The 8,888-nt window shown below is 40.4% G+C and overlaps 1 protein-coding gene across 1 annotated transcript in view; it reads left to right on the top strand.

Annotated features, from left to right (window-relative positions):
* The window catches only part of LYG2 (lysozyme G-like 2), a 13,657-nt gene extending 6,067 nt beyond the window's left edge, over window positions 1-7,590 (top strand). Inside the window, exons 3-6 of the mRNA XM_005858349.1 lie at window positions 3,461-3,601; window positions 4,743-4,939; window positions 6,018-6,156; window positions 7,441-7,590. Of these exons, the coding sequence (XP_005858411.1) occupies window positions 3,461-3,601; window positions 4,743-4,939; window positions 6,018-6,156; window positions 7,441-7,559 (596 nt within the window). The 3' untranslated portion in view covers window positions 7,560-7,590. The remainder of the gene's footprint in view (window positions 1-3,460; window positions 3,602-4,742; window positions 4,940-6,017; window positions 6,157-7,440) is intronic.
* Window positions 7,591-8,888: the final 1,298 nt, after the last annotated feature.

Genomic DNA, 8,888 nt, shown 5'->3' with positions numbered 1-8,888 from the left:
TTCTCTCTCTGTCTCTCCCCTTTCCTTCCACTCTCTCCAAAACGTCAATGGGAAAAATATCCTTGGGTGAGGATTAACAACAACAATAAAATGCTATCAATTTCTGGGTGTTGATTTTGTATCCTGCTATATTGCCAAATTCATTTATGAAATCTAGTAGTTTTTTTTGGTGGAGTTTTTAGAGTTTTCTATGTACAATATCTGTCATCTGCAAATAATGAGCGTTTTACTTCCTCCTTTTCAATTTGGATGCCTTTTATGTTTCCTTCTTCTCTGATCACTGTGGCTATGTTGAATACTATGTTGAATAACTGGTGAAAGCAGACATCCCTGCCTTGTTCCTGTTCTTAGGGAAAATGGCTTTAGTTTTTGCCCACTGAGTATGATGTGGGTTGTAGGTTTGTCATATATGGTCTTTATTATGTTGAGGTATGATCCCTCTATTCCCACTTTGCTGAAGTTTTTATCAAAGATAAGTGTTAGATTTTGTCAAATGCTTTTTCTGCATCTATTGATATGATCATGTGATTTTTTTTCTTTCAATTCATTTATGTGATATATCACATTTATTGATTTGTGAGTATTGTACCAGCCTTTCATCCCAGAAAGAAATCCCACTTGGTCCTGGTGTATGATCTTTTTATTGTATTGCTGGATCCAATTTGCTAATATTTTGTTGAGGATTTTAGCATCTATGTTCATCAGGGATATTAGTCTGTAATTCTCTTTCTTTGTATCATTTTTATCTGGTTTTGGAATTAGGATAATGCTGGACTCATAAAGAGAGCTTGGAAGTGTTCCTTCCGTTTGGATTTTTTGGAATAGTTTGGGGAGTACAGGTGTTAATTCTTATTTGAATGTTTTGTAAAGTTCCCCTTTGATGTCATCAGGACAAGGGCTTTTGCTGGTTGTTTGATTACTGTTTTAATTTCCTCAATATTTATTGGCCTATTCAGGTTTTATGATTCTTCCTGATTCAGTTTTGAAAGATTGTATTTTTCTAGGAATTTTTCCATTTCATCAACATTGTTCAGCTTGTTGGCATATGGTTGCTCCTAATATGTTCTTACAATCCTTTGTATTTCTGTGATGTCAGTTGTTACTTCACCTCTTCTATTTCTGATTTTAATTATTTGGGTCCTCTCTCTTTGTTTCTTGACGAGTCTGGCTAACGGTTCATCAATCTTATTTATCTTTTCAATGAATCAACTCTTGGTTTCTGATCTTTATTATTTCCTTTCTTCACCACACTCTGGGCTTTTCTTGTTGTTGTTTTTCTAATTCTTGTAGTTGTAGGATTAAAGAGTTTATTATTATTTTTTTTCAGTAGTCCTGTAGTGCTATGAACTTCCCTCTCAGGACTGCTTTCACTGTGTCTCATAGAGTTTGTGTTGTTGTGTGTTCATTTTCATTTGTTTCCAGGAAATTTTTTATTTCTTTGTTGATATCATTGATAACCAATTAATTTTAATAACATTCTTTTTAATGTGCACTTGAGAAGATTGTATATTCTGCAGCTTTGGGGTGAAATGTTCTGGAAATGTTAATTAAATTAATCTGATTTAGTGTGTCATTGAGTCAGTTTCCTTGTTGGTTATGTCTGGAAGATATATCTAGTGACATCAGTGGGGTGGTAAAGTCCCCTACTATAACTGTATTGCTGTCAATCTCTCCCTTAAAGTCCTCCAGAAGTTTTTTTTATATACTTAGGTGCTCCTATATTGGGTGCAAACATGTTTACCAGGGTTATATTTTGTAGTGACTTTTATTGTCTCTTGTGATGGCCTTCATTTTGAAGTCTGTTTTGTCAGATATGAGTTTGCTATTCCAGCTTTTTTTTGTTTTGTTTCCATTTGCATGGAAAAAAATTTTCCCTGGCCTTCATTTTGAAGTCTGTTTTGTCAGATATGAGTTTGCTATTCCAGCTTTTTTTCGTTTCCATTTGCATGGAAAAAAATGTTTTCCCATCCCTTCGCTCTCATCCTGTGTGTCTTTTGTTCTGAGGTGGGTCTCTTGTAGACAGCATATAGTTGAGTCATGTTTTCTTATCCATTCAGCCACCCTATGTCTTTTGATTAGAGCATTTAATCCATTTACACTGTATCCCAGTGGAACCCATGCTGCTCAGAGAGGCGTATTGGCTTTGCCGGTTCTGCTGCTTTCAGGAGCTGGATAGGCTTTCTCAGTGTCCCGAGTTTACTTGCTAGCTCACTGTCGGACTGTGGGTCCATTTACGATTCCTTTCTTGCCTGTGTGTAGATGTGAGAGAGCAGACTGTGATTGTATTTTTCTTTTGATGAGTTTTTCTTTTTAAAAAATTAAGAAGTTTTAAAAACGTAATCTTTAGAGTTGCTTTGTTTTCCTTTTAAAATAAATATCGGTAAGGATGAGCTCCATTGTTTGTGTGCCAAATTCTAGGAGTCTCTCTATACTGTCAAGTTTATCAGAATTAGGCCGATGGCCTATGGTGAATGGATAAAATCCACCTCTCTATTGAAAACACATTTATAACACCAAGTGAAACAACACAGTTTTTTTTTTTTTACGTCAAACATTTTAAGAAATATAATTTCCAGAACAAATATTTGTCACCTTAAGGTACAACCCAATAATCCTAGGAACAATTAGAATAAACTTTTCAACTTACAGAAAAGCTCTTGCTCTCCTTTAGTAAATAGATTTGAACAGTCTCAGGATGTAAAGTATAGCACAGGGAATATAGTAAAGAATCTTGTAATAACTATGTATGATGTCAGAAGGGTACTAGATTTATCAGATGATCATGTGGTACGTTATATAAATGTCTAACCACTATGTTGTATACCTGAAACTAATATAATATAGTATATCAACTGCAATTAAAAAATAAAAATGTTTTTTAAAAATAAACAAAACTTAAAACTAACTAAATAGACTTGGATGGAAACTCACTTTATATGACAAAAAAAGTAAAAATAGATTTAAGTTACATTTTTATGGTAAGGTAAAATGTATTTCCAATTAGACCTAGATAGAAACTCAACTGCTCAGCAACATGATATAAAAATGAATACTTTAAGTTAATGGTATCCTTCTTTCTTCTCTCACTAAACAAAGGCTATTGTTAATCCCAGTGCTTACACCCACAGAAGTATTTGTGTCAGAAGTACCTTAACATTTCTCTCAAAGTTCCAGCTTAAAATATAGTAGCAATTCTGTCTGATCTAGATTGCACTAAATGGTTTTGGGATCTTGCACAATGTTTAGAATTGTGTTGTATTATACTTTTTAAGGTTGGAGTAGAGTGGGAAGGGGGAATCTTCTGTTTTGTCTGATGAGCTATTCTAGGGTCCTGAGGAGGTCCTTGGGGAGAACTAAGTCTATAGCTTTTCCTTAGGTTTAATAATGTTCATTATAGCAACTCAAGCAATATTTTCTCACAGGCTTTGTGTGAGTTATCATCCCCCTCCCCCCTCTCCAGGCACTTCCAGGGGCTCTTATCCTTTTAGTCACTCAGCGAGCCCTTACCTGCACCCCCGCCTGTACCGCGGCTGCTATGGCGACATCATGACCATGGAGACTCCTGGGACTGCCTGTGATATAGCCAGGTTGATTAACTGCGGTAAGTGAAAAGCAAAGCAAACATTTGGCTTGTCCCCTTTCATCATTTTCAGATTCTTTCTTAGAAAAATAGCTTCATTTTGAAAAAGTATAATCATCATTATAGTATTAATGTTGAAATTAAAAATGAGAAGAAAACAAAATTCTGACCAGCCTAACATACTACTTATTTGCCCCCCCCTCCATTATTTCCAAACTTGTCCAGATGTTTATTTCTACATATTGAAATGATTGCCTCAATAAGATATTAAATTCTGGCTTTGCCTTTTTGTTTGCTGTTGTGTTGCTGCCTGTTAGAGCAGGAACATGGTAAGCAAGTCTCTTGTTCTTTGTATGTCTTCACTTTTGTAACTCTTGCAAAAGTCTTCTTCCTGTTATCTCAGTGCCAGAGCGTCAGAGCTAGAAGCAACTAGACCAGCTAATCCTGCCTTCCCAATTTACAGACCAGAAACCAAGGCTCAGCAAAGGGGAGACTTCCGCAGGGCCTGGAGCTGAGTAGTGGCCGACCAGACTCAAACTTAGGTTGGCTGACTTCTAGACTAGGGATCTCCCCACTGCAGCAGTGTGGCAGGAAACAAAAAAACGAGGGGGAAAAACAGACATGGTATCTGTCTGAGGTGGTGGACCTTTCTGTGTTTATAGAATCAAAGGTTAAAACATGTCCTAGTGCCCTGGCCGGTATGCTAAGTGGTTAGAGCACTGGCCTGCATCCCAAAAAGTGGCGGCTCAGCTCCCAGTCAAGGGCATGTACCTGGGTGCAGGTTAGAACCCCACCACGGTCAGGGTGTGCAGGAGGCAACCAGTCAATGTGTCTTTCTCACACCGATATTCCTCTCTTCTCTTCTTTCTCTCTCTCCCTCCCTCCTCTTTCTTTCCCCACTTCCTTCCTTCCCTCCCACTCTCTCTAAAAATCAATGGGAAAAATATCCTCCAGTGAGGATTAACAAAACAAAAAACCACAAAGAAAAAACCACTATCCTCCAGTGAGGATTAACAAAACAAAACAAAAAAACCGCAAAGAAAAAACCATGTCTTAGAATGACTATCCCAAGCTGTGAGGTGCAGTCATGGGCTATGGCTAACTTATCTGAAAAGGATTCTCTTCTGGATTAGAGGAAACAATTTATTTTCCATCCACTTAGGGATTCGTGGTTCTGAAATGTTTGCTGAAATGGATTTGAGGGCCTTAAAGCCGTACCAGACTCTGATCAAAGAAGTTGGGCGGAGGCATTGCGTGGACCCTGCCCTCATTGCAGCCATCATCTCCAGAGAAAGCCACGGTGGAGCTGTCCTGCAGGATGGCTGGGACCACAGGGGCCTGAAATTTGGCCTGATGCAGGTACTTAGCTGGCAACTTTCGATTAGCCCCACTTCATCACTCCCTGCAGAAGCTCAACGCACACTGCAAGCTGCTTGCAGTATTTCGAGGCTTCAAAACACCCTGGTAATTTAGCACAATTTGTACTGTGATTCCTGTAATGCAGCTTTGGTATTTTATTTGAGATTTATCAGTTCTTAGATAACTATAAGAAAGTATTCTATCAGTTTCATAACTACAATGTGCAATAAATAATATACAATGTACTTACATTGAGAAAATCTTATAAAGGGCATTTATACTGGGGTTCATGAAGTAGTCAATTTCATCCATGTGGATCAAAACACTATTATTAATCCCCACGTAACCCAACTTGTTCCCTCTTTCTTTATTTTTTTAAAATATATTTTTATTGATTTCAGATAGGAAGGGAGAGGGAAAGATAGAAACATCAATGATGAGAGAGAATCATTGATCAGCTGCCTCCTGCACACCCCCTACTGGGGATCGAGCCAGCAACCTGGGCATGTGCTCTTGACCGGAATGAACCTGGGACCCTTCAGTCCGCAGGCTGATGCTCTATACACTGAGCCAAACCAGCTAGGGCCCAACTTGTTCTTTAGACAAATTGGAAGAAGAAGATCCAAATGATCTGGATATCTGTTTCCAGGTTCAACTTTATATGGTCTGTAGAAACCCAGACTTTTAGCCTCCCAGTTAGAAACAAATTTGTATTTTGACTGAAAACATGTAGACTTTGGGAGCTAATGGTTTGAAACAACTTTTCCATTTATTTATGTACGTATGTGTGTCTATGAGAGTGCTGACTAAAACTGGGCCACAACCACTCCTCCCAAATCTTACTTTGTTTCTCTGACTCTCGTTTCTGTGAAAGAAAGCACTGCAGAGTTGATTATGTGGGGGGAAAGGACAGGGAAGGCCAGTATTCTCTGACTCTCGTTTCTGTGAAAGAAAGCACTGCAGTGGGGGGAAAGGACAGGGAAGGCCAGTGAACTTGAGCATAAAAGGGAGAAATCAGGAACAGCAGAAAAACGTGTTTCTTCATTCAGATGCTGCCACTGTTATTTGAATTTTCTAGCTTGATAAAAAAATGTATTACCCTGTTGGCACCTGGGACAGCAAAGAGCACCTTCTGCAGGCTGTTGGGATTCTGACAGACAGAATTAAGGCAATCCAGAGAAAATTCCCCATGTGGAGTGTGGACCAACACCTCAAAGGTAGGCCAGATCGTGGTGGTTTGTTTAAAAGAGCTGAGTGAGACCCCTGCAGACCAGATGTATGGTGGCCTCCCGGGGAGCGTGCCCACCGGGTCAGCGTGGCCTGGGAGGAGCTGTGAAAAGTGCTCTCGGAGCCCCTGCGTTACTGAGCGGTCTTCCTTCCCCGCTTTCCTTTCCCTCCTGCCAGATGTTGGGGTTCTGATTATACCTCTCACTGGTTATCGAGCCATTGAGGGATGCCTTGCAAGTGAATGCAGTAGTTTAAAAGAATATGCTTGCCTTGTTCTGGTAGGCTTCTTTCCTGATGCAAGAATTAATCATTTTCTGAATTGTTTGAACAAAACTTAATCTGTGAGCTTTCCCAGCGACACCAGGGCTTCAGGTACTATGAGATGTACAAGTGGAGATCCGTGCCTGGCTGATCACAGACCATGACCCAGACGGAATTAAGTCACTAGCTTCCACTAGAAATTTGCTCTTTTTTCTACATTTCCTGTCTCTGTGAAAGGCACCATCATATGTCCAGTCATCTCTAGTGTTTTCTGAGGCTCTCTGGTTCCTTCTCTCTTCACATCCAACCATATCAATTCTTATTAAGGCTATCTCCTATAAGCCCATGGTCTGTATCTACCAGTACTTCTCGCCTTCAACACGTGGTGGCCTAATTTAGAATAAACAGTTTCTATTTTCTATTTCAAGGTCCGTGAAGGCAGGGATCAGAGGCTTTTTTCTCTGGATGTAAGAGTGGAGCACACTTATGTTAAACATATAAATAACTATTAAAGATTCTAGGTTTAATACACATATGCACAGACATGCTTATTATACACATAACCCTACCAAGAAATGATTATCTCTGGGTGGCATTGTGCACTCTGCTTTCAGTGTGGCACACATCCTGGCACATAGTAGGTGCTTAAAAATGTTTATTGAATGAATAAATGAGTGAATAAATGAGTGGATTATTAAATGACTGAGAGAATATAATGAGCATTCTCAGACTGAAGATTTGCTGGGAATCTAGTTTTGTAGACCTGAACTACATAAGACTTTTTAAGCAAGAAAAATAAAAGTATTTTAAAAAGAGAGAGAAGGAAAGCTACTTGGGTTTTCCCCATGGTTTTTGAGGTAGCACATCCTTTTAGGAGGGGAGGGAGGGAGAAGGAGGGTCTGGGACTGCCTACTTTGGAAGATTTGCCTGGAGGGCTGACATCCTGGGAATGGTCATATCTTATTCTTGCAGAAAGTTAATATTTCAATCTGAACCTCTGTGTTTCATTTCAGGTGGTATCTTGGCCTTTAAGTCAGGAGTCGAAGCCATTGCCACCCCCTTGGACATAGAAGCTGACTTGGTCAATGACATTCTCGCCCGAGCTCAGTTCTATAGGAGACACGGCTTCTAGGCAAAGCGCTGCACGTGGGCCAGGTTGGCAGGTGCTCAGCTGGCCCCCTTCGCAGGGTTTGGTATGATGTGTTGTGCCAACGCTGGCAGAGGAATGGTTGCAACTATGACAGAAAATTCACTTCCCAACTTTTAAAATGCAAATAAGCATTAAAAAATAAAAGCTGCCCAGTTCTCAATATGGTTCCTATGAAATGTGCCTAGCCAGATTCATAATTATTTTGTAGTAAAAGTGAACATCTCGGTAAGTGATGTCTATCTATTTCAGTGAGGCCTCATTTGAGCCCATGATGTCAACGCCCACCGACTCTCTGTCTTACCAGAACTGCTAACAGAAGAGAGTCTGACCCGAACCTTTGTCCTGTCCCTAGTATCCACACAAGCCACTAGGGCTTTGCTTGTGAGAAATGCCTGAATCAGCAGCCAGTCAACCTGTGGGACGATGGAGAAGCTCGGGATGGAATTCTAGCTCCTGGTACCCGAGAGCTGCAGGGAGGAAGCTTTAGGGGTGTACACAGTATCCCTCAGACCCACACCCACCTCCAGGGGCTTCTTCCTCTTGTTTGCTGCAGATCCAGGGACCGCCTTCTTTTCTCCCATTTTCAGTAGTTTCTGCCACACACTCTTATTTTTCTTTCTTTCTTTTTTTTTAAAAAATATATTTTTATTGATTTCAGAGAGGAAGGGAGAGGGAGAGAGAGACAGAAACATGATGAGAGAATCATGGATCGGCTGCCTCCTGCACACCCCCTACTGGGGATTGAGCCTGCAACCCTGGCACATGCCCTTGACCAGGATCGAACCTAGGATCCTTCAGTCTGCAGGCTGATGCTCTATCCACTGAGCAAAACCAGCCAGGGCCACACACTCTTTTAAGGGGTTGGCTCCCCATAAAATATGGCTGAAGATAAACAGTAGAGCCCAAATTAGTTATGGTTTTAAGGTTGCCAGCAAAAGTAACCAATTTTGGAAAATGTAAGCAATAAAAGGAAGTTACTGGAAGGCTATTAGAAGACTCATAGGACCAATGAGAAGGTCATGGACATGAAGAGAAACCAGGCAACTCTGGGGTCTGTAGCAGGATCTGGTTGACCCTACTTTATAGCATTCCTCTGCATGAATTAGCACTCTCACTGCATCAGTGAGCTCCAAAGACTTTTCCTCCGATCCTTTCATCATTCTGCTTCACATTCATAGTCCAGGAGAGAGACTCTGATGGACGTATCTTGAGTCATATACACACCAACCCCTTGGCTACTTTGCTATTTGATCTTGCCCACACTACCCACAACAGAGAAGAGACAATTCTCTAGAAAGAAACCAGGCGAGT

This window comes from Myotis brandtii, unplaced genomic scaffold (assembly GCF_000412655.1).
Source record: "Myotis brandtii unplaced genomic scaffold, ASM41265v1 scaffold1169, whole genome shotgun sequence".
Taxonomy (NCBI): domain Eukaryota; kingdom Metazoa; phylum Chordata; class Mammalia; order Chiroptera; family Vespertilionidae; genus Myotis; species Myotis brandtii.
Note: the sequence above shows the minus strand (reverse complement) of the source record. Positions and strands in the feature narration are given on the sequence as shown.